This window comes from Sorex araneus, chromosome 8 (genome assembly GCF_027595985.1).
Source record: "Sorex araneus isolate mSorAra2 chromosome 8, mSorAra2.pri, whole genome shotgun sequence".
In the NCBI taxonomy this organism is placed as follows: Eukaryota; Metazoa; Chordata; class Mammalia; order Eulipotyphla; family Soricidae; genus Sorex; species Sorex araneus.
In genome coordinates this window covers 48783555-48810525 of record NC_073309.1, presented here as the reverse complement: position 1 = coordinate 48810525, position 26971 = coordinate 48783555, and the positions used below count along the sequence as shown (strand labels likewise).

Here is a 26971-nt window from a genome sequence, read left to right as displayed (position 1 = left end):
GGGGGACCCTATGGGATGCCCGGAATTGAACCCCGGGCAGCAAAGTGCCAGGCAAACACCCTCCCTGCTGTACTACCACTCTGGCTTTGCAGATTCCTTTTTCCCTTTCTGGTTTTGATTTTGAGTCACACCAATGCTTGAGGATGGCTCCCAGCAATGTGCTCAGGGGACCATGTGGTGCGGGAAATCAAGCCCAGGCCTCCCGTGTGCAAATCACATGTTGAGTCCCCTGAGCTCGCTCCCAGGCCTGGTCCAGGCGTGTCCGTAGCATGCGGGAACCACCTGAGGTGCAAGTGGGGACTCTGGTCAGGTCAGGTCTGGTGTGTGGGCTGAAGCTTCGCCCCAGTGTCCCTGACGTGACTGCGAGCCCGTAGCCCATCTGCGGAACTGTGTGTGCCTTGGTCTGAAAAACCCAAACCATGGGACTGGAGCAATAGCACAGCAGGTAGGGCGTTTGCCTTGCATGCGGCCGACCCGGGTTCGATTCCCAGCATCCCGTATGCCCCCCCACCCCCCCGGAGCACCGCCAGGAGTAATTCCTGAGTGCAGAGCCAGGAGTAACCTCTGTGCATCACCGGGTGTGACCCAAAAGGAAAAAAAGAAAAGAAAGAAAAACCCAAACCACAACTGGTGACAGCATGTCTGGGTTCCTGGCATGTGGGCACGTGGCTGCTCTGTGGTTGAGACTGCTGGCCACAGAGACACAAGGGAGCCCAGCTAAGGGCACTTCCTGGCCTGGCCTGGCGGGGGCGAGGCATGTTCCTGTTCAGCTCCACACCATGCTTTTGCAGTGATGGTTCTTTCGGCTGCTCCTGGGCTGCACCTGGTGCTCAGGGGACCTTTCGGGATCAGGATGGAACCAGGGACTCTCACCTGCAGAGCATGTACGCTGACGGGCCCTTGGAGTCCTCTCCCCGGCCCAACTGGAAATCCCTCGTTCGAGCTCAAAGGTACCTTTTCCTTTTAGTAGCGTCAGATTTCATGCACACAATGCTTTACCACTGACTCACACCCTGCTCTGCAATCTTTTTTTTTTTGGTGTGGGGAGCCACACCTGACAGAGCTCAGGGGTTACTCCTGGCTCTGCACTCAGGGATCACTTCTGGGACCATATGGGGTGCTGGATGGAGACTGAACAAAGGTCAGCCACACACAAAGCAAATACCCTACCCGCGGTACTCTGGTCCCCTGCAGTGATTTACTTATTTATTTACTTTGCTTTGTGGGTCACACCCAGAGACGCTCAGAGGTAACTTCTGCCTCTGCACTGAGGAGTTACTCCTGGCAATGTTCAGGGAACCATATGGGATGCTGGGGAATTGAACCTGGGTCAGCCGCCTGCAAAGAAACGCCCTCCCCGCTATACTATCACGTGATTTTATTTTTTTAAAAAAATAGTTTAGTTTGGGTTTGGGGGCCACACCCGTCGGTGCTCTGCGGCTACTTTCGGCAATGCTCAGGGGCTACTTCCGGCAATGCTCGGGGAACCATACGGATTACCGAGGATTGAATTGGGGTCGGCCATGTACAGGGCAAGCACCTTATCCCCGGTACAGTTCTCTCCAGCCTGGCAGTTTCAACGGCTTCCGTTTTTTGGTTTGGGGAACGGGGGTGGCGGAGGGGACACCTGGCAGTGCTCAGGGCTCACTCCGGGTGGCGTTTGGGGACCGTATGTGGTGCTTGGGATAGGAACGAGGTTAACTATGTGCAAGGTAAGCGTCTCACTCACCCACGGTCCCTATCGCTCCAGCCCAGCGATGCTGTAACTGGCTCCACCTGGGACCCTGGGGACCCTGGGGAGAGCTGGGGGCGGGGCTCTCCGTGCGCGGAGGTGCCCCATTGGCTCTGAGCACGCATGCATATTTTTGCGCCTGGATGGCGGAAGTGCTGAATTCCCGAGGTGCTGGGGGCCTCCTGGGGGCGCGGTTGCTAGGGGTGGACACTCCTGAGGTTTTTATCGCGGGGGTGGGGGTGGGCACGGGCCCTTCCTTGAACAGGTATGTGCCCTTCAGCCCCTTGGCGATGCCAAGTGAGTGAGTGCAAGTGGGGAGACCAGTTTCTGGGGCGTGTCTCTGGGGAAAAGGTTCAGGGGTGTATTTCCAGTTGGGCATCTCGCGGGGCGGGGTGGGGCTGACCCTGCGCTGGCAGCGCCTTCTCCTTCACCGGGTGTTCCCCATGCTGGGGCACGGCTGGTACCCAGGAAACTTGCCCCCCTCCCCCCCGACTGTCTTCTTGGCGGGGGTTCCCAGAGTGGTGGGAGGGGGGAGCTGTGTCCCCGAGTCTGTGCACATATTGAGGTCTCCAGGCGGGTCCCTAGGAAGGGCTGACCCCTCAGATGTGTTGCTGGGGGCAGCCTTTTTGAGGGGCTCCATCCTGCTCCCCGCCAAAGCCTGTTTTTGGGTTGAGTTTGGGTGTGTCCCGGGTCACATGTAGGTTTCTGCATTCTTACCTGGGAGATGGGGGTAGGGGGGGTGTGGGGGGCGTGTGGGTGGGAGGGTTGGGTTTGAGGGTTGGGGGGGATGGAGGGAGTTCTAACTCACAGACGACACATCAGTTTGTGTTTTGGTTTGGAGGCCACACCTGGCGAGGCTCAAGGGCTACTCTACTCCCGGCTCAGTGCTCAAGGTTTGTCCCGGGCAAAGCTCAGGGCCCAGGGCCCAGGCAGGGCTGCGGGTCGAACCTGGTACTCCTGCCTGCAAAGCTTGTGCTTCGGCCCGTGGACCATTTCTCTGGTCCCTCAGCTAAGGTGATGGGCGCAGTGGGGGGAAAGGCACACATTCAGAGGGGCTCTGGGCACGCTATGTGGGACTGGGTCACATATTGATTGAACCTGGGCCAGCCACATGCAAGACAAGTGCCCCCCTCCCCAGTGCTCTACCTCTCTCGCTCCAGCCGCCATTAGGTGGCACTTCCTTGATCTGGAACCTTCCGCACACAAAGGCTCTGGTTTCCAGTGGTGCAAATGGCTCCCGTAAGGCCCCCTACATGGTGTGGGCCTCACTCCAGCTGCTCTGGCTCTGGGGCTGTGAGCTGCATGATTCTGGGGTGCTCCCCTGACTGGCACCCCCCAAAGCGTGCTCCCCAGCCTCCTCATTTCCGGAAGCCCCCAGCACAGGCCTCTGCCTCTAATGCCCATCTCAAGGCCTACACAGTCACCCCCAATCTGGACCCACAGGCTCAGCGAGGTGGGTCCCCAGGACGGCGGCACAGCCCCACCCCCCCGCCTCATGTGCAGCCCCCCCCGCAGCCCGATGGGACCAGATGTGCCCCCACCACTCACCTCGCACCAGGACGAGCTGCTCGGCGCGGCCGGTGCCCACGGCATTGGTGACGGTGCAGATGAAGGTGGTGTTCACCAGCCGGTCCACGGAGTGGATCACCAGCTGCGGGCCCCGGGCGAGGGCTGACGCTGGGAAGAGGCCTGAAGTCCTGCAGGGTGGCGAGGGTCAGCAGCGGCACCAGCGCCCCAGACTCGGCCTGCTGCTGTAGACCCCCCCAGGCTGCCGGTCCTGCTTTCTGAGGGTTCCCGGGATCAGCCCCGTGCACAGCTTTGTCTCCTGTTTTAAGGGGTCCAGCCTCCAGCCCTTCCTCCCTGAGACCCGGGGGAGTCCCATTCTTCAGCCTCCTCCTCCCTCAGACCAGGAGTCTAGACCCCGGCCCTTCCTCCCTCAGACCCACGAGTCTCAGCCCCACCCCCTTCGGGACCCAGAGCACCTCGTCAGCCTCCCCCCTCAGACTGGGAGCCAGGCCCCGGGGACTCACGTGCTCCAGTCATAGCCCGTGGGCTCCGGGTTGCTGCGGACATCACAGGTCAGGGTGGCCTCACTGCGGCCGATGTACCAGTTGTCATCATAGCCAGAGATAGAGACCTCAGGAGGGTCTGGGGATAAGGGGGCGGGGTCAGAGAAGGGACAGGCAGGCAAGGGGCGGGGGTGGAAACGGGCATTAGAAAGAAATGAGATGGGCTGACCAGAGGGTGCCATTCAAAGGGGTCCCTGAGGCCAGGGAGGGCGCCCCATGTTGTCTGAGATTGGTGGACAGAGCAGACGCTGCCCGCAGGAGCCTGGGGATGAAGTGTCCTGATTGGCCCAGGGTCGATCCCAGAGGATATGGGTAGAAATGGGGCCAGTGTGGACAGCCCTGAGTTGGGAGACATTTGGTCAACACTCGGGGATGCAGTTCATGTCTGGGGGGAGTGAACGCAGAAGACAGTGGGGGGCAGGCCCGGGAGAGCGGGTTCAGGTGATTCGAACAGGTGTGTGCAATGCAGACCAGCCTACCCCAGCCGGGGCACCCCCAGATCACAGAGTGGGGAACCGGTGGGAGACTAGGGAGCCAACTGGTCAGTCAGGGCCACAGGGAGGAGACAGGCGGGAAGCGGGGGAGGGGCAGAGGAAGAGGATGGAGCTGGGACAGATGGGAGGGGTTGGTGGTAGCCAGAAAGGAATTTTTGTGGTCCCCTGGGTGCCCCCTGTGAAGCAGTTGGGGGGACTCTGACCCGCACTGGCTCTCTGCGGCATAAACCTTGCCCTGTGGGCCAGTTCACTAGCGCTGGGCCAGGTGGACACGTGTCAGACCAGCTCTGCCCAACGAACTTTGGCTCATCACCTATCGGGGGACGCCAAAAGAGCATCAGGTGTAACCTGTGTAGACAGAGAGGTGCCCAGGAGAGCGGGTGTAGACGGGGCGGGGGGGGGGTCACACGCCGGGGCACTCACAGCGCACGGACAGGGTCACAGGCAGCAGGACGGGCTCCTCGAAGCTCTCGTGCTCCACTTTGCAGGTGACCGTGACGCCATCGACGCGGCCCAGGGGCACCAGGGTGAAGCGGCTGGTGACAGTGGACGTCCCGGGCACGGGCCCCGCCACCTGGCTCTGGCTGGCCTCCCCGTCCAGGGGGGACAGCCAAGAGACCCGGGCGGGGGGGCGGCCCCCCTTGGACACGCAGAGGGCGACAGGCATGGGCTCCAGGCTCAGGGTGACTTCCTGCTTTTCCACGCGGTTCTGGGGCTGGGCTGGGGAGAGGAGAGGGTGGGGGAGGGGAACACAGTGTCAACCCATGTTGGCTGCCTCCTGGCGGTGGGCGGCTTGAGGGGGGCCGAGGGGAGCCACACTCCCAATTCTGGACAGCCGGGCTTCAAGACCCAGTTCTGCGGCTCGGTAGCTGCTGACCTTTCGGGGGTACAAGCCGTTTCCCGGCTTCCTTGGTAAAGTGGAGATCATAACAGGAAGGCCCTGCCTCTGCCCTCTGGTTAACTTTGTTGGTGGCCGAAGGAAGCGGGTTGATCCCAAGCAGTTGGGACGGGGCTGGAGCGACAGCCCAGCAGGTAGGGCATTTGCCTTGCATGCGGCCAACCCAGGTTCAATTTCCAGCATCCCATAGGGTCCCCGGAGCACTGCCAGGGATAATTCCTGAGTGCAGAGCCAGGAGTGACCCCTGTGCATCGCCGGGTGTGACCCAAAAACAAAACAAAACAAAACAAGCAGTTGGGGGGCTGGAGTGATAGCACAGCGGGTAGGGCGTTTGCCTTGCATGCGGCCGACCCGGGTTCGAATCCCAGTATCCCATATGGTCCCCTGAGCACCGCCAGGGGAGATTCCTGAGTGCATGAGCCAGGAGTGACCCCTGTGCATCGCTGGGTGTGACCCAAAAAGGAAAAAAAAAAAAAACCAAGCAGTTGGGACAGTTGTCCGCAAACTGCCTGTCCTGCTCCTTTAACTACAAGCAGATACGGGTGAGGTTGAGAGAGAAGCCAAGGGCCAGAGACCCGGGATGGCCGGGGAAGCACTGACCTGGACCACAGCTGACCTGGCTGACAAAATCCTTGGCGCCACAAAAGGTCCCCTGAACCCTGCAGGAGGAAGCCCTGAGCACGGAGCTAGAAGGAAGCCCTGAGCACTACCGGGTATGACCGCAAAACCCAGGGGCCAGAGCCACAGCCCAGTGGGTGAGGGAGGCGCTTGCCTTGCACGTGACCCACCCAGGTTTGATCCCAGCATTCCGTATAGTCCCCTGTGCCCACCAGGAGTGATCCCGGAGTGTAAGTCGAGCTTGCAGTCAGCCCTGAGCACTGCTGGGTGTGGCCCCCAGACCAACCAAACCCAACAAAAAACCCCAAAGTTCCAGCTGAGAGCCAGGGCAACGACTGGGTTAAGGCACTGACCTTGCATGCAGCCCACCTGGGTCCCATCCCTGGCACCACATAAGGTCCCCGGGGAGGAAGGCGTGGGCCAGGCTGGCTGTGCCTCAACACAGTGGCTTCAGCTGAAACGGTCTCTGGCTTCTCCTGAGACCACCCTTAGATTTGGGCATCATTGATGTGATGCCGGAAGTGGGATAAAGGCACACGAGATCCTGAAGGCAGGTAACTTTATTGGGGGTGGGGTGGGGGTCCGTGCTGGGCCTTGAACTCCAGGCATCATACAAGCAGATCATCTCCCACTGGGCTTGATCCCTAGCTGAGTCAGCCACTTTTTGTTAGTTTGTATTTGGGGGCCACACCTGGTAGTGCTCAGGACTTATTCCTGGCTCTGCGCTCAGGGATCACTCCTGGGGGGGGGCTCAAACCCCAAGCTGGCAGCGTGCAAGGCCGTCTCCACTGTACTATCTCTCCAGTGACCATCTGAAAACTTTTCTTTTTTTGCTTTTTGGGTCACACCCGGCGATGCACAGGGGGTTACTCCTGGCTCATGCACTCAGGAATTACCCCTGGTGGTGCTCAGGGGACCCTATGGGATGCTGGGAATCGAACTCGGGTCGGCCATGTGCAAGGCAAACACTCTCCCCACTGTGCTACCGCTCCAGCCCCTGAGTTGGGAACTTTTCTGTCCTCCTCACCCTTCCTCCTGGGAAATGCCGGCCAATCAACCTTTGGGAGGAAAAAAAAAAACCACCAAACCCAGGTACCGATGGCGTCTGTCCAGAGCCACACTGAGCTGGACTTTCCCTCAGGTGCTCCTGAGCTCAGCGTTCTCTGGGCTCAACTTGCACCGTCCCCCCCCCCTCGTTGTAGAGCTGCCTTACTTTTGGTCCTTCCAGCAGCCCCCCAGCCCCCAGCCCGTCAGCACTGCCCACTGCATGGTCCAGGGTGGGTCTCTGCGGCAGGCATGTGACTCCCCAAGCCCCAGGCCAGCCTCCCTCCTCCAGGGCATTCCCTGAGGCTGGACACCGGATGTCACCTGGAAGCAGAGGCGGGGCCTCCTGTTCTGAGCTGGGGTCCCAGAAGTGTCCTTCCCCCAGCCTCCAGCAGAACAGATGGTGGAGCGAGAAGAGGCTGTGTGAGGGGGGTGGCCAGGAGGGAGAGCTGTGCTGTTTGTTTCTGGGTGGGGGGTTCCCCCCCACCTGACAGTGTTCAGGCACTACTCATGTCTCAATGCTGGTGGGCGTAGGGGAGGCCAGGGTCACTCCTGGTTGTGCGACCAGGATCATGGTGGTGCTGGGGGTTGAACCGGGGACTCCCACATGCAAATCCTGCGCTCAGCCCACTGAACCACCTCTCTGGCCCTGAGAGCTGTGCTTTGAATGACATAAGGCAGCTGTGGTTTCAGGGAAAGGGAAGCATCTAGCCAGGGGCAGTCCAGGCTCCACTTCCCGGGAACTGAGTTGGCAGAAATGAGCTTCTGAGATGAAGTCTGGGGAAAATGGCTTCTGGGAAGCTGCTGCTGGTGGTGGGGTGTGTGTGTGTGGGGGGGGGGAGAGGTCACAGGCAGAGTGGTGGGGTGTGACCCTAGGGGGATTCCCACCTGGAGTAGCCCTTCCCAGGGCCAAGGCGAGGGCGCAGAGTCAGAACGCACACTTTTGTGTGTGCAGGAGGCTCCGGGGTTTGATCCCTGGCACTATCAGGGGCCTCGACATGGCTGGGAGTGGCCCCCGAGCACAAAGGCACAAAGCCAGAAGTGTAAATGCAGACAGGACAGCCTGGGAGAGGCACTGGCCTTGGACGTGGCCGACCTGGGTTTGATCCCTGGCATCCCAGATGGTCCCCTGAGCCCCTGAGCCCTGAGTACAGCGCAAGGGGAGACCCCCCCAAACAAAAACAGATGTAGCAACGCAGGCATCATGCGCAAAATCTAACCACCACCCAGCCACAACAACAGCAACAAAATGCCTTCTCAGGCCAGACTACAGTACAGCGGGGAGGGTGCTTGCCTTGAATGCAGCAGACCCCGAGTTCGATACCCGGCATCCCATATGGAATGATTTCTGAGTGCAGAGCCAGGAATAACCCCTGAGCATCACTGGGGGTGGCCCAAAACAAACAAAGAAAAAAACCTTCTGAAGTCTCCCCCTTTGCCTCTGGCTGTCAGAAGGGTGGGGGTCCTGCTGGCTGACCCTGGACCCAGCCGGGCCAGAGGCGGGCTCTCTGGCGCCCCCTGTCGGGCCTCGCCGGCACGGCGCAAGGCGCATTGCTTCACCCACTTTGCAGATGAGCGCGGGGCGCACACGGCAAACGCTTAGTCCTTGCCTATGGGCTGAACGCCCGGGTGGGGCGTGGACGTTCAGCTGACGCGGAGAGACCAACAGATCCGCGCTGGGGAGCCCCACCCCGCCGACGCGCCCCACTGGACTCACCTATGGCTCGGAGCCAGGTGACCCCGCGACTGGTGCCCCAGGGGAAGGTGGCAAACTCGCAGGTGTAATTGCCCTCGTCCTCCACCGTCAGCCCGTGCAGCGCCAGCGTGGCATCGCGCACCTCCGCCTCGGTGCCTGGCTCAGTGCTCGGGTTCTGGCCGGCGGTGACGAACGACAGGCGATCCTTGCCGGGCTTGGAGCTGGGGAAGCTGGGGCCGTAGGAGGGGTGGAAGATGGCCAGGTTCTGGCTGGTCTTGCTGGCATCCTGGCGCATCCACATCACCTGGGACACGCGGACTTCCGGAGTGGGGGGCAGCAGGTGGCATGGCAGCTCCACGGTGGCCCCCAGGAGGCCCCGCACCTCAGGCGGCACACGAACTCCCACATCCTGGGCTCCTGGAGAGGGAACAGAGACACAGTGAAAATTTAAAAAAAAGAAGAAAATATATGAGGGGGCTGGAGTGATAGCACAGCGGGTAGGGCATTTGCCTTGCACGCGGCTGACCCAGGTTTGAGTCCCAGCATCCCATATGGTCCCCTGAGCACCGCCAGGAGTAATTCCTGAGCGTAAAGCCAGGAGTAACCCCTGTGCAGCACCGGGCGTGACCCAAAAAGAAAATATATATATGGGGCAGAAGTCATACTGCAAAAGAAAAGGTTGTTGCACGAGGTCCACTCTGGTTCGATTCCTGGCACCCCAGAGGGTTCCTGAGCCCAATATAAGTGATCCCCAAGCACAGAGCCAGAAGTAACCCCTGAGCATCGCCAGATGTGGAACCCTCCCACCAAAATATGGGGGAAGGGGGCGGAGCGATAGTAGTGGGGAGGGCTTTTGCTCTGCACATGGCCGACCTGGGTTCAGTCTCCCGCATTCCATATGGTTCCCCGAGCACCACCAGGAGTGATTCCTGAGTGCAGAGCCAGGAGTAAGCCCTGAGCATCAGCAGGTATGACCCAAAAAGAAATAACTTATAGGGAGAGTTTTGGGGCCCTGTGGTGCTCAAAGGTCACTGTTGGCAGGGGATTAAATGGGGTCAGCTGCATGCAAGGCAAGCACAGTACCCCCTGGAGATACAGTGTGGGAGGGAGTGCCCCAACACCCCAGGGTGTGGCAAAAAATAGGTGTGACCAGTGCAGTGCCACCTTCGGCCTCCCTTTCCCAAGCATGAAAATGGACTTTGACCTGTCCCTACATCCAGTTACCCTCTCAACATGTCACTTCCTTTTAGCAAATTTTGCTGAGCCAGTCATTAAAAATGAGTACAGTCACGACTTTTTGGTTGTTTTTTTTTATTTTGGGAGGGGAGGAGAGAAGAGACTCAGGTTTTTTTTTTTGTTTTTTGCTTTTTGGGTCATACCTGGCGATGCACAGGGGTTAGTCCTGGCTCTGCACTCAGGAATTACTCCTGGCGGTGCTCAGGGGACCACATAGGATGCTGGTAATCGAACCCGGGTCGCACGTGTGCAAGGCAAACGCCCTACCCGCTGTGCTATCACTCCAGCCCTGAGACTCAGTTTTGAGCTTAACCCAGCAGTGCTCAGTGCTTACACCTGGCTCAATCCTCAGAGTCTCAGAGATCACCCCTGACAGGGGGGTGGGGGAGTGGTGTCTTAGTGACCATGGACTGTATGGGGCGGGGGGGTGGGGGGGGAAGAAGGGAAATGGAACTGGGTTGAGCCAAGTACCCCCACCCTGTAACTCTCCCTGCACTAGCAAGAGCATTTCTGTATCCAAGAGTCAGTCCCCACCAGCAGAATGGACTAGACGATGTTAAAAAATAATTTTGGGGAGGCCGGAGTGATAGTCCAGTGCGAAGGGTAAGCCCTGAGCACTGCTGGGTGTGGCCCCAAAGCCCCCCCCAAATCATTTTTTTGGGTGGGGTGCCACACCAGCAGTGCCCATGGGTCGTTAGCTCTGCACTTAGGGATCACTCCTGGTGGGCTTGCGAGACCGTATGGAGTGACAGGAATTGAACCCAGTGCCAGCCGTGTCCCCGCTGTTCTATCGCTCCAGCCCGTCTAGGATATTTTTAGAATGTCTGGGTGGGCCCAAGGCTGTGCTCCATGTCTGTGCCCTGTGGTCATCTTCTCCTGAGGACGGCCAGGCCGGGGTGCAGGGCTGGCTTCTACCTGCTACACCAAGGTCTTGTGGGGTGCGGTCATGGGGTGCGGCAGGGCCCAGGGCCAGCTGACCCACCTCAGCTGATGGGATTTGGATCGTTTCCACTTTCCGGTTCTCGGCTTATCTTCTGCTTTCTACCTTAAATAAACTCTGGTCTCTAGGTGGGTGCAGGGGCTGGAGCGATAGTACAGCGGGTGGGGCATTTGCATCGCATGCGGCTGACTGGGTTCCATCCCTGGCATCTCATAGGGTCCCTGGAGCCCTGCCAGGAGTAATTCCTGAGTGCAGAGTCAGGAGTAAGGAAGGCCTGGCCACCGCCTGGTGTGGCCCCTAAACCAAATAAATAAACAAAGGTGACTTCATTTCTGTGGCAAGCACAGAGCGAAGCTGGCAGGGTGGGGCGCCACAGACACTGCCTGGTATCTGACTTCTGGTTCTGTCACTTGCTGTGGGATCTCAGGCCGGACACTGAACCTCTCTGGGCCTCCTTGGGCTCACAGGAGGGTGAGTTGTTAGAGTCCCCTCCTGGAAATTAGTGAATGACTTTTTTAGGGCTTCCAAACCATTTTCAGGGGCTTTGGGTGCCAATCCTGGGGTGACACTTGGTCGGGGGATGAATGGTCTGAGTCCAGCAGGGCAGGGGGAGGGGAACAGGGCCACACTCAGTGGGTTGCGGGGAGGCTGCAGTGCGGGGCTGGGAGCAAGGACACTTGTGCCGACAAGGGAGGCGCTCCATGGCCGGAGCCATAGCACAGCGGGTAGGGCGTTTGCCTTGCACGCGGCCGACCCAGGTTCGATCCCCGGCATCCCATATGGTCCCCCAAGCACTGCCAGGAGTAATTCCTGAGTGCAGAGCCAGGAGTAACCCCTGAACATCGCTGGGTGTGACCCAAAAAGAAAAAAAAAAAAGGGAGGCGCTCCAGCCCCTTCAAACTTATTCTAAGGATGAATGAAAACTTGTGGGCCAGAGCGATAGCACAGCGGGGAGGGCACTTGCCTTGCACACAGCCAGCCCGAGTTCGATTCCTGGCATCCCCCCAAGCACCGCCAGGATTAATTCCTGAGAGCCAGGAGTAACCCCTGAGTGTCTCTGAGTATGCCCGCCCCCCCCACCGCCAAAGAACAAAAGAAAGAAAGTTTGTAGAGGGGCCAGAAAGATGGAACAGGGTGAAGCCTGCACCCTGCAGGCAGCTTGATTCCCAAACTGCATATGGTTTCCGGAGCACTGAGCCAGGAGTAAGCCCCAGGCTGCCCTGGGCATGACCCCAAAACAAAATAAGATAAAAAAGAAAGAATACATGGAGAGAGAGCTCAATGATCTGAGTGCAGGCTTTGCATGCAAGAGCCCTGAATTGGGTCCCCGGCACCTCTGGAGCACTGTTCCAAGAGTAGCTCCTGAGCACGCCTCAGTGTGCACGCCTCCAAAAGAATAAGAGGTCCAGGTTAAAAGCTCACGCCTCGTGGGACCACAGTCTCAGTACAGTGGGTGAGGTGTCGGCTTTGCATGAATTCAACCTGGGTTCAACTCCTGGCACCCCATTGTGGTCCTCTGAGCACAGAGTCAAGAGTCAGTCCTGAGTACAGCTGGGTGTGATTCTCCCCCAGCCCCCCCCCAAACCCCACACGTTGCACACAGCTGACCCTGGTCCTATCCCTGCACCCCATGGTCCTCCCAAGCTCTGCCAGGCGCCATCCAGGAGATCCTGAGCAGAATCACAATCTCTGGCCCCTGAGCAACCCACCGACAAGCAAATTCTTGGAGAGGGGCCCGGGGGATGGCCCGTAAGGCCTTGTGCGGACGCCTGGCCTGGCCAGGGCCTGGCAGGCCTCAGCGTGTCACAGCTCTGAGCCTTAAAGTCCATGCACGCAGCACCCTCCAGGCTGAGCGCCGCCCGCCCCTCGCCCCGGGGTGGAGGATCCGTGCCCTCCACCCCACCAGGCACTACTTGAGAGCACTTGGCGGAGGGCCACAGGAAAGTGAGGCCGGCGCGGGTCCCGCGGTCACATCTAATTACAAGGGGGCCCTGACCCTGGCCTGCGGGCGGAGCAGCTCTGGAGGCGGCTGAGCCGGGGGTGGGGTGCTTCCCCAGGGAAGCCAGGGGACCCTAATGAAGGGGTTCGGGCGGAAGGCAGCCCTCAGTGGCCTCGCCTGCGAAAGAAACCGCCGGCCGGAGCCATAGTCCACAGGGGAGGGCATTTGCCTTGCACGCGGCTGACCCAGCTTCGACCCCCAGGGTCCCATGGGGTCCCCCGGCACCGCCAGGATGACTCCCGAGTGCAGAGCCAGGAGTCTCCCCTGAGCATCGCCGGGTGTGGCCCCCAAACAAATCACCAAGAAGCCATCGTGTCGGGCACCCACTTCTCCGCCTCTCTGCCCTGCACAGACCCAACGGGGCCTCGCTCGGAGATGGGGGCCTGTCCCCACTGGAGGCACCTCGCCACACGGCCTCCTGGTTTTCCACCCGGGCCCCCCCCCCACCGCACCTGTAAGCTGGGCGAGCGATGGCACCCGCCGCCACACCCCTGCTGACTTCTGCCCCCAGTGCCATCCCTGTGGAAACTGGATCCGGACACCGTGTTGAAACGCAGGGAGGGGCGGCCGCGCCACGTCCCCAGCACCGCACGGGGCCTGGAGCCCCATCAGAAGTGAGCCCGTGGGCTGGAGCAATAGCACAGCGGGTAGGGCATTTGCCTTGCACGCATGCGACCTGGGTTTGATTCCCAGCATCCCATATGTATGGTCCCCTGAGCACTGCCAGGAGTAATTCTTGAGTGTGCATGAGCCAGGAGTTAAGCCCTGTGCATCACCGAGTGTGACCCAAAAAGCCAAAAAAAAAAAAATGAAGTGAGCCCTGAGCAGAGAGCCGGGAGTGAGCCCTGCGGACAGGACAGCTCCATGTGGCTCCACCCCCCACAAAAATCAGGACATGGGTGGGGACAGGGCGGGGGCACCAGGAGGGACTGGGCAGGGGAGGGGCTGCCCAGCACGAGGCCACCTGACTAACCTGGTCCCCTATTAGGAGCACTGTTAGGAGCAACCCCTGAATAAAACCCCAGGAATTCCCCCCACCACAAAAAAATCAGGACATGAGACTCTTAAGCAAAGGGCTGGGCCTGAACACTGCCCAATCCCTCAGGGGCTCCTACTTACTCCCCTGGGCCCCGAAGGCCCCTGCCCCATCAGTGCTGTGCTGAGGGCGGAGGGGCGGAGGTGGGGGAGTGCGAGGAGGGGCAGATTCCAGGGGTGGGGGGCCCGCAGTGCTCTTCATTTGTTCTATTTTGAGGCCTCATCTGGGGATACTCGGGGTTACTCCTGGTTCTGTGCTCACCTGGTGGGGCTCAGGGGAACCTTTCGGGGTGCCAGGAATCAAATCTAGGTGGGCCTCCTTCCAGCTCCCCCCACCCCAGGAGTCCTGGAGCCTGAGAAGGTCGGGTGAAACCCAGGAGGGTCTGAGGGGAGAGGCAGCTGTCCAGGAAGGACGGCGGAGAGCAAAGCCTGCAGACCGGAGACCCAGGGGTGGGGCGGGGGGAGGGGCAGGTTCCATGTGGAGTCCAAGGGCCCCCCTGTCCCCGCCCCCGTCCCCATCCAGAACAAAGCCACAGGACTAAAGGGCTGGGGGGGCTCAGGCTCCAGCAGCACCCCCAGGAAAAGAAGGGGGTGGGCGGGAGGGGGGCGCTGACTCAAGGCAGGGACTCGGTAAACAGGGCACTCACTCGGCACTTGGTGCCCCTGCCAGCCTGGACAAAGTGGGTGCTTGTCCTGCCAGAGGTGACATTCCAATGGAGAGACAAATATTGCACAAAGGGCCATCAGCAGGGACGCCAGGAAAATGAGAGCGGGGTGGAGAGGGGGGGTTGGGCCGAGGAGATGCCAGAGCAGGGAACCCAGTCACCTGAACAGACCAGGAGGGCTTCCTGGAGGAGGAGGCCTCGTTCCTGTCCTGGGGAAGCCTCCAAGGCCAGCAGAAGCCTCACCCTTCCCTGGGTCCCTTCTGGGGGGAGGACAGATTCCCTCTGCCCAGGAGAGGCTGATGGTGAGATGGGCCTCCACCCCACCTTCTGACGGCACCTTCCTCCTGCTTCCCAGGCTGCTGGGGAGATGACTTAAAACCTTCCACTCCGGGGGCTGGAGCGATAGCACAACGGGTAGGGCGTTTGCCTTGCACGCGGCCGACCCGGGTTCAAATCCCAGCATCCCATATGGTCCCCTGAGCACGGCCGGGGGTAATTCCTGAGTGCAGAGCCAGGAGTAACCCCTGTGCGTTGCCGGGTGTGACCCAAAAAGGAAAAAAAAAAAAAAACAACCTTCCACTCCGGGGGGCCGGAGAGATGGTCCACAAGCTGTAGCGCACGGGCCTGGGTTTGGTCCCTGGCACCGCAGGGTCTCCCCAGCACTGCCAGGAGAGTGGTCGTCCCCTAGCACAGAACCCGAGTGGTCCCCCCAAACCCAAACCCCAAAGAACAGAATCTCAGAGCTGGAGCTTCGGGTGGGGCTGCCCCTCGGGCCGTGGCTCTGTTACCAGTGCTCTGCCCCCATGGCCATACGTTCCCGGTCCCACTGTCCGTACCCGAGCCCCACTATCCGGGCGACACCTGTCCCCCGCACCCCCCCAGCTCTTCCCCAGGTCCGGAGCCCCTCGGCATCCCCCAACAATGCTCCCAGGAGACACAGGACACTGGCCGTGTGCACAAGGCTGAGCCCCCACCCCCTTCCTGCCCACTCCAGCTGAGCCCAGCCAGGCACCTCTGGCCCTGGCCCCCATGGGCCCCTGAGAGTCATCGCTCCTCCTGGGGTCCCACCCTGGCTCTCTCCTCACCCCCAGGAAAAGGTCACTCCTCCCCAGGGCCGCCCGCAGGCTCTGCACCCATCCTCCCCCTGATGGCGCGCCCTCTCCTGCTCCGGCCATCCTCGGCCATGCTGGCCTCCTTCCTACCCTTTCAGCTCAGCCAAGGCCCGAGACAGTACAGGGTGTCTGTACTCGCCTCGCCAACCCCTGGCCCGGGGCTCAGGTGAGCACCACCGGATGTGATTAACAACACCAAAACAACCCCTCCTCCCATAAAAAAAACCCAGCGCCTGATTCCACCCCAGAGCCTTTGCATATGCCAGTCATGCTTCTAGGAAGCCCTTGCCGCCCCCTCCCCCAACCCTCCTGCTCACTTTCTTGGACCACCGGAACCATAAAGACAAAAAAACTCCTCTGGCCTGGCTGGCTTTTCCTCCCAGCCCCAGCCGGGTCTGTGCCTCACACCCACACCCACGCCCCCCCCACCCCGCCCCCGGGGCAGTAGGGCTAGGGATCTCCTTCCTGCTCACTGCTGAGTCCGCACGCCTTCCCAACTCCTGGCACACTGGCCGCGCTCCAGAGACAGCGGAGCGTGGGATGGAGAAAAGGCTCAAAGGGCGGCGTGCCCCTGGCCTGAGACGGCAGCCTCTAGAACAGCCGGGCGTGGCCCCCCAAACAGACCCAGGGGGAGCGCCAGTACCAGGTTGGGGCGCTTGACAAGCCTGGGGCCATCCCCATGCCACGCCACACCAGGCCATGCCATGCCATGCCATGCCAGGTAGGGTCCTTGGAGCACCTCCAGGAGTCAGCCCCAAGCACTGCCACCGGGTGTGGCTCGAACCCCCCCTCAAATAAACACACACCCACACACAGCCCAGATGCGTGAAAGAGTGAGACGGGGAGAGAGATAGCCGCTTATCAGCTGAGGCCAAATTCCAGAATGCGCTTCCTTCTCCCTGCGGGCTGGCACTGGTTCCAAGCGGCGAGTGGCGGGAGGGACTTGGCTAGGCCGGTGCCTTCCAGAGAGCCCCCCGGCGTGCAGGGGGGCCCGGGGGGCATGGGTGCAGGGTGAACTGGATTGAGCACCTTCAGAGACGGGAAACGGGGGAACAGGGAGGCCGGCGGGGGCCCCGGGTGAGGCCGAGGTAGGCTGGGGAGGCGTCCTGGAGGCAGGCTGGGCGGGTGTCCGTGTCCTGCCCTTGGTCAGTGGGCCAGTGTGCTGGCCTGCCTGGGGCTGGACTGTTTGTGCAAATATGTGCCTCCCTCCCTCCGCTTTCCCTAGCTGGGTCGGGCCGGTCGCAACACTCTCGGCTTTATGAGGTGTCAGCTGGGTCCCCAGACACACTTCCTTCTCCCTGTGGTCTGAACTGCAGGCTTCCTGCGGGACTGTCCAGGCATTGTGTAAGCAGGGCGGGGGGTGTGTGGAATGTTTGGGGGACAGCCTGAGATCAAGGTATGGGGACCCAGGTGTGCGGGGTTGGGGGGGTGTGGGCTGGGGGCACGGTCTCCTGAGACTCAGCCTGGCTGGCTGAAAGGGGCTTGGCCACCCTCACCCCAACCTATAAAGCCCAGTGACCACCCCGTCTTGGCGGGGGTGGGGTGGGGGGGCAGGGAGTAGGGCTCCAGCTGGTCCTTCAAAGGCTTGTGTGCCGGGAGCCCCAGCCTCAGCTGCCGCCTCAGCCACCCTGTTAATTAATTAATTGCATTAATCACACAGCAGGCATCCAGGAGCCAGTTTGGGGGGGTACAGCCGCAGAGGGCAGGATTGGGGGTTTTCTGAGGGCGCCTGGCTCCCTGGGCACCGACCTGCCGCCCTCCGGCCTAGAGGGGGTGCCTTGGGGCTCCCCAGGGTCTCTCCACAGAGCCTGGCTGCAGGGGGTCCCTGGACCAGTCTGATGCACTTCGGGCCAGCTGTGTCTCCGGCTCTGATGGGGATCTCTTGCCGTCTCCTCTGAGTCTTCCCCATCACTGGGTCTCCCGAGAACCCTCGACTCTGTCCTGACTCTCGGGGCCTCCCCCGCCCCATTGTGTGGCATGAGTGAGCTCGGACCCCCCATTTATCAACAGCGCTCAGTGGTCATCACCATGAGCCCACCCCTGGCATCCCTGAAGAAGGGGGCTCACACCCAGAGGCGCTCAGGGCTGACTCCTGGCTCAGTGCTCAGGGCTGATTCCTGGTGATGCTCAGAGGAAACTGGATACAGTGCTGGGGATTGAACCCAGGTCAGCCTGGTGCAAGGCAAGCGGCCGTGAGCCCTGGGACATGTATCCATCTCAGCCTTTCTCTGGGTGTCCCTGGCCCCCATTCCTGGGTGCACTGCTCTCGCCAAGATCCTGGAGTGTCTCTCTCTGTGCACAGATGTCCCCTGCCCTGCAGATCATCCTGTCTCTCTCTGTGTCTCTGTCAGGGGCTGGTCACTGGGTCTCTGGTGTTCCTCCCCCTTCTGCTCCCATTCTCAGCCAGACATTAAAAATGTAACAGCTTCCCAGCAGGGCGGGGGAGCCAGCAGCCTGGGGCCTCCCCAGCACCCCGGCCCTTACTCCTCCCTGCCCCAGCCCTGACCTCCCTGGGTCACCACCCGCGTCCCTCGGGGCTTTGGTCGGTCACCCAACCTCCATGTCTCTTAGTCCTGCAGCACCAGGGTATCTGCCCAGCCACTGCCCCTCCACGTCCCCTCCCCATGCACCCCTTCCCTTGTCCTGGGCGTCCCTCCTGCCTCCAGCCCTGTGCTACCCCCATTCCTGCCTCCGGCCTCTCCTGGATCCCCATTCTCCCCCTGCCCCCACGTCTTGGTGCAAACGTTTGCTCTTTTCCTGCCCAGACCCTTTTCCCAAAGGGGAAGAGACCCCCTCCCCCTTCCCCTCTACTTCCTGGCCAGAGTCTCACTGGGAGTGGGGGTGGGGGCACTCAGGTGGTGAGTCCCTGCGGAGAGCAAGGGAGGAGAAGGCTAGCAAGGAGAGATGGAGAGAAGGACAGGGACAGAGCAAGGAGGAGAAAGATGGGGAGAGAAGGGGGAAGCAGGGAGCAAAGCCCCCTTCCGCCCTGGGGACCCAGAGCTTTCAGACTGGAGGCATCTCAGTTTTGCAGAGGACCACCTCAGTAGCACCCCGCCCCCCCAGTTCCCAGGGAGCCCCTCGGCTGAGGCTAAAGTCCCCTCTGGCTTTCGGGGGAAGGGGGCGGGTCTTCTAAGCCTGTTTCCCATCCCCAAGTGCAAAATGGGAAAAGAGGATGCGGGGCCATCTAGAGCCTTCCACGGGCAGCTGCTCGGGCTCCGCGCGCGGGCCCAAGGTCGGGTGGATTCGGGGCTCCCCTCGGGCGCACGGTCCCGCCTCGCCTCTCAGGGGCCGGAGGACGTGCCCGCCTCTGGGGCTCGGCCACCGCCGGGAGAAACCTGGGTTTCTCGGTGGAACAAACACCAGGTCACCTGCGAGGGGCGGGGCGCGCCTCCACCTGTTTCTTCCCCGCCCCCCGCCTTGGCGCCGCGCCCCTCCCGCTGCGGGGGCTCGGGGGAAACCAGGGGGGGGGAGGCGGACGAGAGGGAGGGGCGGGGGATTAGGGCGGCGGCTCCTCGCGGCCACCTCCCGCCGAGACTCGGGAGGACAAAGACGTGGCCGGAGCAGAGAAAGTCCCAAAAGCCCGAGCCCGGCCCGGAGCCGCCAGGCACGCGCGCCCGACCCGCCCCTGCCGGGATCGCCCCAAGTGAGACCCGCAAAACTTCCCCCGGGACCGCCCCGCCGGCCGCACGCAGGGAAAGTGGGGAGACAGGGGTCCGCTGCCCGACACCCTCCATCTCGGTCCAGCTGGAACCCAGGTGCCCGCGCCCCCAACCCACCGGCGAGTCCCGAGCTCCGGAGACGTGGCGGGCGCCCAGGGCGGACCGTTTGACCCCCCCACTCTACCCGGGACCCGGGCAGCCGCGCCCCTAGACCCTAATTTTCCGGGAGGCCAGGATTCAGCTCTGGGCTTTCTGGGGCGCCGCGGTGGGCGTCCTCAGGCCTTGCCTGCCCCGGGTCCCCCAACTCTCCTCCTAGGCCCTCCGAGAGCCCCAAGGCCCGACACTGCCCGCCTCTCCTCCTCCCGGACCCCCACCTCCGCCCCCACCCTTACTTCTTCCCGGGCCTCGCGGACCCGACCTGGGGAGGGGGTAGGGAGGAGGGTCTCGTCCCCCAGACCCCCCCCTGCTGGGAGGAGGAGGGAGACATTCCGCGCATTTCCGAGGGAAGGGGAGAGCGAAACCACCTCAACGGATGGGCGCCGAGTGGGGAGGGGGCGCGGGGCCTCGCCATTAACCCTTTCGGTGCGAGTCCGGGGCGGGGGGAGGGGAGAAGTCCGGGGTAGGATGGGGAGTTGGCATCAGCCCAGGGTGTGGGGGGCGAGAGGGATGCCCGGCTCAAAGGCGGGTTGTCTGCGAGAGCGAACGGGTGTGGTGGCGGTGAGGGGAGTCCGAGCCGATGGTGGTCAGCCAAGGATAAGGGGGCGGCCGAGGGGGCTCGAGAATCCATGCCCAGGCCCTCCCGACCAGGCGGTGGGTGGGCAGGGGCTCGGGCCGGCGGGGGGCGGGGGGCGCCTGCAGTCTCTCACCGGCTTCCCGGAGCAGCAGCAGTAACAAGGGCAGCAGCGGCAGCGTCGGCGGCGATCTGGACGGCCGGAGGGCTGCGGCCCGGGCCATGGAGGGCCCGGGGAGGGAATGGGCCCGGGCGGGGGCCTGCGGGCCACTCTGCGTGCTTGCACCGATCGGCTGGACGCGCGAGCAGGTGCCCGGGGGCTCCGGCTCCCGGCCGGCTCCCGGCGCGCTCTCGATCTCGCGGCCCGACTCGGTCGGCTCGGCGCCCCCGGCCCCTGGCTGGGTTCTGGCAGTTCGGACTCGCTGACGTCACAGGACCCACCCCTTCCCTCCCCCTCCCCCAGCCTCAGCGACCCCGGGCTGCGCTCCGCCCCCTCCGGCGGCCCTGGCCCCGCCCCTCCCGGGCCGTGCGCCCCCCGGGGCTCAGCGCCCGCCCTCGCCGCGCGCCGCCCCGCCCCCCTCCCAGAATCCTACACCTGCGGCTCCCCAGGAGCCTGCGATCCCCCGAGTCGGCGGCCGCCCCGCCCCCGGGTTCAGTCTGGGCTCTCCTGGGGTTCCAGCCCGGCCCTCGGCGTCGGGACCACGCCTCCTGGACCCTGGAGCCTTTCACACACCCCCGGGCCCCCGGGCCGCACCCCCTGCGCCCCACCCTCGGCGTCGGGCGAATCCAAGTTTCTACCACGCCCCCTTGGAGTTTCAGGCTCCAGGCGTCCGCCCGGGCCACGCCCCCTCCGCGACCCGCCCGCCGCGACTCCAGGCCACGCCCACCACAGGCCCCACCCACCACGTTGCCTGGGCCCCGCTCAGGCCCCGCCCATAGCCAAGGCCCCGCCCACCGCGCTTCCCGGGCCCGGGTCCAGCTCTAGTCTCGGCCCCGCCCAGAGTCCTGGCTCCTCCCCGGCGGCGCCGCTGTCGTCACTCGCACCTGCGAGAGAGGCACGTGGGTTCTAGTAGACTGGCCTCCACACCCACACGCCACCCCCGTCCCCGCCTCCAGACGCCCCGGGTTCTCTCCCCTTGCCCTGTTCGTTCCTGCCTCACGTCTGTCCGCAGCTCGACAGAACTTCTCTTAGTTTTTGGACCGCACCCAGCAGTGCTCAGAGCTAACTCCAGCTAACTGCGCTCAGAGATCATCCCTGGCAGGCTGCGCGGACTTTATGGGGTGCTAAGGAATCGAACCCGGGCCGGCCAGGTGCAAGGCCAAGAGCCTCCCCGCTGTGCTGTCGCTCCTCGTCTCTTTCTAGTCTCAGCCTCGGACTCCGGGAGTCGACGCGCTGGTTTCTAAGATTTCTCTCGGTCTGTGCCCTTCACTGCCTTTGCGTCTCCTCCGTCCCTGAATTTCTCTGTCTCTCTGTCTGCCTCTCTCCCAGTCCTCAGTCTCCCCGTTGTTTTTGTCTTTCGCTGCTCCTGTCCCTGCATCGTTTTCTGTTCTTTTGTCTCTTTCTCTTTGTCTCTTTCTGGGCCTCCACTGCGTGCTTTTGGTGTCTCTCGTTTCTATCTCTGGCCGCTCTCTCTCGATGTCTCTGCACCTGCCTGGGGTTCTCCTTCCCTCCCTGCATCTCCCCCGCCACCCTTCTCCCTCCAGCGGGCCCGCGCGGGCTCCTTACCGCAGCCGCCCGCCAGGGGGCAGCACAGACCGCTCCGCGCTCTGCACGCCCTGCGGGGCTGGACCTGAGTCTGGCCTCCCGGCGCAGCCAGTCCCTCTTCGTGTCCTTGTCCCACTTCTCCTATCTCCCCGGCTTCCTCGCGCCTTTGTGTCTCTCGCTCTGACTCGGCCTCTTTGTCTCTCCCCCGCCGCTCGCTCCTGCTCCTCCCCCGCCCCCACCTACCTCTTCACATTCCTGGGGCGGCCCAGCGGGCAGGGCTGGAGGCCGCGGGAGGGGACGCGGGGAGGGGACTGAGCGTGAGAAATCCCTCCGCTCCAGGCCCTTGGGGCCAGGAAGTGCTCCGCTGAGCTGCCGGCCGCGCACACGTGGCCGTTTCTAGACCTAGCAGAAGGAGCCCCCGAACTGCAGTCCCGCCCCGGCGCCCCCTCCCCGCCCCCCAGCCACCTGCCATTCCTTTCCAGAAGGGCGGGGTCTCAAGCTGAGCCTTGCTGATCCGATCTTGGCAGTGAAACTAGTCATCGATCCGTTCGTTGAACAGTTGCCCGGTGCCGGGCGTGGGGAGCATCTCAATCCGCACAGCACCCTGTGTGGTGACCAAACAGGCCGAGAGCCCGAGGGACTCGGCCCCAGCCGCTGCGGAAATAAATGCTGGGGAGGGTCTTGGTGCCTTTGCACAAGAAACCGCCCTCCCCCCCCCCCGTTTTCAGGAAACGTCACAGGGCAGAGTGGGGTGCTTGGCCCCAAGTTCCCCGGAAAGCCGGCAGCTGACCGGGATTCTCACGGAGGCGGTGTGGGCACGGGGGCATCGGGTGCTCTGTAATCTGCAGATCAAGTGTCAGGCTTGGCCCTGGCTGGGCTGGGTGGTTGCACAGAGCTGTGCTTTAGAAATGTGCTCCTGGGGCCGGATGCCATAGCCCGGCGGGTAAGGCGCCCGTCGACCCAGGTTCATCCCAGCATCCCACGTGGTCCCGGAGCACCACCAAGACTCATACCTGAGTGTAGGAGCAGGAGTAACTCCTGAACATCAATCAGTGGGCATGACCCGACACCCCCACCCCCCGCCAAAGCCAAATACAAACGAACAAACATAGCACAGGGGGCTCAAGCCATAGCACAGCGGGTCGGGTGTTTGCCTAGCACACCGCTGACCTGGATTCGATTCCCAGCATCGCATATGGTCCCCTGAGCACCGCCAGGAGTGATTCCTGACTGCAGAACCAGGAGTAACCCCTGTACATCTCCGGGTGTGACCCAAAAAGAAAAAAAATAGCACAATGGGTAAGTCACCTTGTACTCAGTCAAGCCAGGTTCATTCCTCAGCATCCCATATGGTCCACGGAACCTGCCAGAAGTGATTCCTGAGTTCAGAGTCAGGTGCCAAAAACCAAAAAGGAAAAAGGAAAAGAAAGAGAGAAATGTGCTCTTTGGAAAAGGAGAAAAAAAGGAAAGAGATGGGCCAGAACCATTGTACAGCAGGAAGGGTCCTTCCCTTGCACGTGGACAACCCGGTTCTATCCTCAGCACCCCATATGGTTTTTCGAGCACCATGTCTCCCGAGCACTGCCAGGAGTGATCCCTGAGCAGAGTCAGAAGTCAGCCCTCAGTACTAGGAAAGATGGGGGGCCACAGAGAGAGGGAGGGAGAGAGACAGAGAGAGAGAGAATACAGTGGGTCGGGTGCTTGCCTTGCATGCAGCTGACCTGGTTCAATCCTCAGCATCCCAGCAGGTTCCTCAAGCCCACCGAAAGTGATTCCTGAATGCAGAACTAGGAGTAACCCCTGAACATCATTGGGTCTGGCCCCAAAACAGCAACCTAAGTAAAGGCAGGACTGGGGCTGGAGCGACAGCACAGCGAGTAGGGCGTTTGCCTTGCACACGGCCGACCCGAGTTCAATTCCCAGCATCGCATCTGTCCCCCAAGCACCACCAGGAATTCCTGAGTGCAAGCGCCAAGAGCAACCCCTGTGCAACGCTAAGTGTGGCCCAAAAAGCAAAAAAAAAAAAAAAATTAAAAAAGGAAAGAAAAGGCAGGACTGGGCTGAGTGCAGGCTTTGCACACAGAAGGCCCAAGTGTGATCCCTGGCACTCACTGTACAGTCCCCGAAGTACCAATGGGAGTGGCCCCCTGATCACGGAGTGGAGAGTGACTGCAGAAAAAACAAAAGGAAATGTGTTCTTGTTCTTTTCATCTGGGGCCAGGCCAGAGGCCAGGATGTTGGCGGGTAGTGCCAGTTTTGTGATTTGCTTTGTCAAATCCGCCCCTCTCTGGACCCTGTCTTACCTTGAACAAAGCTCCCGGGACTTTTGTCAAGGAAGGCCCCTGGCACTGACCCTATCCTGTTGTGTCAGTGAGTGGACTTTGTTTTTTTGTGGGTTGGGGGAGCACAGAAGGGGGTCCAAAGGTGGGGAGATGCAGTCACAGGACCCCCCCCAAACACAGGTCACCTGCTAAAGCTCCACGCTGAGCACTGAGGGCCCCCTCCTGGGGAGCTGACCCCCGGGTGTCAAGAATTTTCCCATAAGCCCTTTCTTCTCCCAACTGTCCCTCCCCAGCTTTCTCATCTCCCGACCCCTGTGGGGTTTGACTTACACCAGCTTTGCTCAGGGGCTACTCCAGGCACCGTGCTGGGGTGGGGTTCACTCCCTTGCAGTGCCAGGGGAACAAGCCCCACCCAGACCTACCTACCTACCTACGTGCATGACATGTGCTCAGCCCCCACTGAGTGCTTGCTCCGGCACCCCCTGTTTCCTTATGGCCTTATGGGGAGTCCTAACACTACACCCTCACAGTGACAAGTAAGCTGGACAGGGTCCTGGACATTTGGTGGAGCTGTCACGCCTAGTGGAGCTCAGGGGACCATATGGGATACTGGGGATCAAACCCTAGTAGGCCACATGCACGGCAAACGCCCTACACGTTGTGCTACTCCTCACCCCGCTAATCTCACCCCTTTAGAGCCCTTGAGCCTCTGCTTCAGGGATTGGTTCTGCTGTGGGTGTGTGACTCACTCCTGACCAATGAGAAACAGCTAAGAGCCGATTGCTTGAAATAAGAGAAAAGCCCAGGAGATGATACAGCAAGTAGGGTGTTTGCCTTGCACCCAGCCACCCTGGGTTCAATCCTTGGCACTCCATATCACCCTAGGAGTGATCACTGAGCACAGAGTCAGGAGTAAGCCCTGAGCACCACCACCCCACCAAGAAAAAAAAAAGAGGAAAAGGACAACTCTTTTGTTTTGCTTGTTTGGGGCCACTCCAGGGATGCTCAGGTGTTACTCCTGGCTTTGCACTCTGGAATTTTTCCTGGCAGTGCTCTGGGGACCTTATGGGATGCAGGGGATCAAACCCGGGACTGCCACGTGCAAGGAAAAGGCCCTTCCTACTGTATTATTGCTCAGGCCCAAGGGGACAACATTTAATTGTTTTGTTTTGTTTTGCTTTGTTTTGGCGGGGACTCAGGGACTGTTCCTGGCTCTGTGCTCAGGTGTGATCCCTCGCAGTGTTCAGGGACACCGTATGTGATGTCAGGGATTCCAACCAGGGTTGGCTGCATGCACGGTAAGTGCTTTCATTTCTGTACTATCTCTCTGACCGCCTTGGGACACTCTTTTCTTGTTTGTTCTTGGGGTCACGCTAGAGGTCTTTCCTGGCAATCCCTCAGGGACCATGCTGGGGGGTGGGAAGGTCATGGGTTGCCTAGAATTGAACTCAGGGCTTTGCACATACACGCCACATGCCAAACTGACCGAGAGCTTCCAGCTTCGGGGGCCTTCCCTGGACCTTGCTGAGCGTATGAGGGTGGGGGGTAGGAATCTGGAGCTATGGGTGGAGGTGGGGCATAAAATAATCTGCCTTGGCGTGGAGGACACTGCATTGAGTAAAGGAGGTTGCTTTTATTGTTTATGGGGGGAGGTGTTTCCCAAGTGGCCCTCAGGAGGTCTGGGGGTCATGATTCCTTAGTGAGGCTGCCGGCTCAGTGCCGCTAAGACTGCCAGTGGCCAACACAGGTTCCATCCCTGGCACTGGCATCACTTGTTCCATCCCCTGAGCATCACCAGAAGCGATCCTTGAGCACAGAACCAGGAGTCAGCCCAAAGCACTGTCAAGTGGCCCAAAGCCAAAAAAATCATTCATTCATTATGGTTAAATTGGTTTACAAGAGGGGCCAGAGCGATAGCACATTGGGTAGGGCGTTTGCCTTGCACACGGCCGACCCGGGTTCAATCCCCGGCATCCCATATGGTCCCCCAAGCACCAGCAGGAGTAATTTCTGAGTGAAGAGCCAGGAGTAACCCATGAGCATTGCTGGATGTGACTCAAAAAGCAAAAAAAAAAAAAGTATTGGTTTACAAGAGTGTCAGTTTTATGTTTCAGGAGTCTGAGGGTACCAGCCCAGGAGTGCTGCCATCTTTCATAAGACCCTTCCCTTCAGCTCCTCCCCCATCCTCAGTCAATCTGGCTGTTAGTTTGTGGGGGCCATGCCCAGCATTACTTAGGGGCTCCTCCCAACTCAGTAACGACTATGCGGTACCAGGGATCGAACCCGGGGCTCTTGCATGACAGTCTGTGCTTCATCCTTTGAGTCACCTCCTTGGCCCTGGCTTTTTGGTTTTGTTTTTTTGTTTTTTGGGTCACACCTGGCAATGCTCAGGGGTTACTCCTGGCTCTGCACTCAGGAATTACTCCTGGCGGTGCTCAGGGGACCATATGGGATGCTGGGAATTGAACCCGGGTCAGCTGTGTGCAAGGCAAATGCCCTACCCGCTGTGGCTGTTTGTTTGAACCTCACCTAGCGGTGCTCAGAGGTCGCACCCAGCAGCAGGGCTTGTGGGAACAAGCACTGTTGTCATAGCACTGTCATCCTGTTCTTCATCGATTTACTCAAGCGGGCACCAGTAACGTCTCCATGGTGAGACTTTTGTTACTGTTTTTGGCATGTCAGTATGCCACGGGTAGCTTGCCAGGCTCTGCCATGCGGGCGGGATAGTCTCGGTAGCTTGCCGGGCTCTCCAAGAGGGACGGAGGAATCGAACGTGGGTCAGCTGCATGCAAGGCAAGCGCCCTACCCGCTGTGGCTCTGTTTGTTTGAACCTCACCTGGCAGTCCTCAGAGGTTGCTCCCAGCAGCAGGGCTTGTGGGAACAGGAGGTGCTAGAAATTAAACTCAGAGTCCCCCACATGGAAAATATGCGTTCCACCCCTCGGGCCAGCTCCCCTGGCCGGGGTCATCTTGAATTTTTCTCTTAGGCGCTCATACCCCCACCTTTTTCCTTCCCCCCCCAGGCTGGTCCTAACCTGGCTGTGGTATTGCCGGATGC

At 61.0% G+C, this 26971-nt stretch overlaps 1 protein-coding gene across 2 annotated transcripts in view; it reads right to left on the bottom strand.

The window, feature by feature from the left end:
• The window catches only part of NECTIN2 (nectin cell adhesion molecule 2), a 32036-nt gene extending 11690 nt beyond the window's left edge, over positions 1-20346 (bottom strand). For both annotated transcript variants that reach the window (XM_004607749.2, XM_055146198.1), the window contains exons 1-5: positions 20064-20346; positions 8573-8968; positions 4719-5015; positions 3763-3880; positions 3281-3429 (exon numbers count right to left, since the gene is read on the bottom strand). In XM_004607749.2, the coding sequence (XP_004607806.1) occupies positions 3281-3429; positions 3763-3880; positions 4719-5015; positions 8573-8968; positions 20064-20151 (1048 nt within the window). In that variant the 5' untranslated portion in view covers positions 20152-20346. The remainder of the gene's footprint in view (positions 1-3280; positions 3430-3762; positions 3881-4718; positions 5016-8572; positions 8969-20063) is intronic.
• Positions 20347-26971: the final 6625 nt, after the last annotated feature.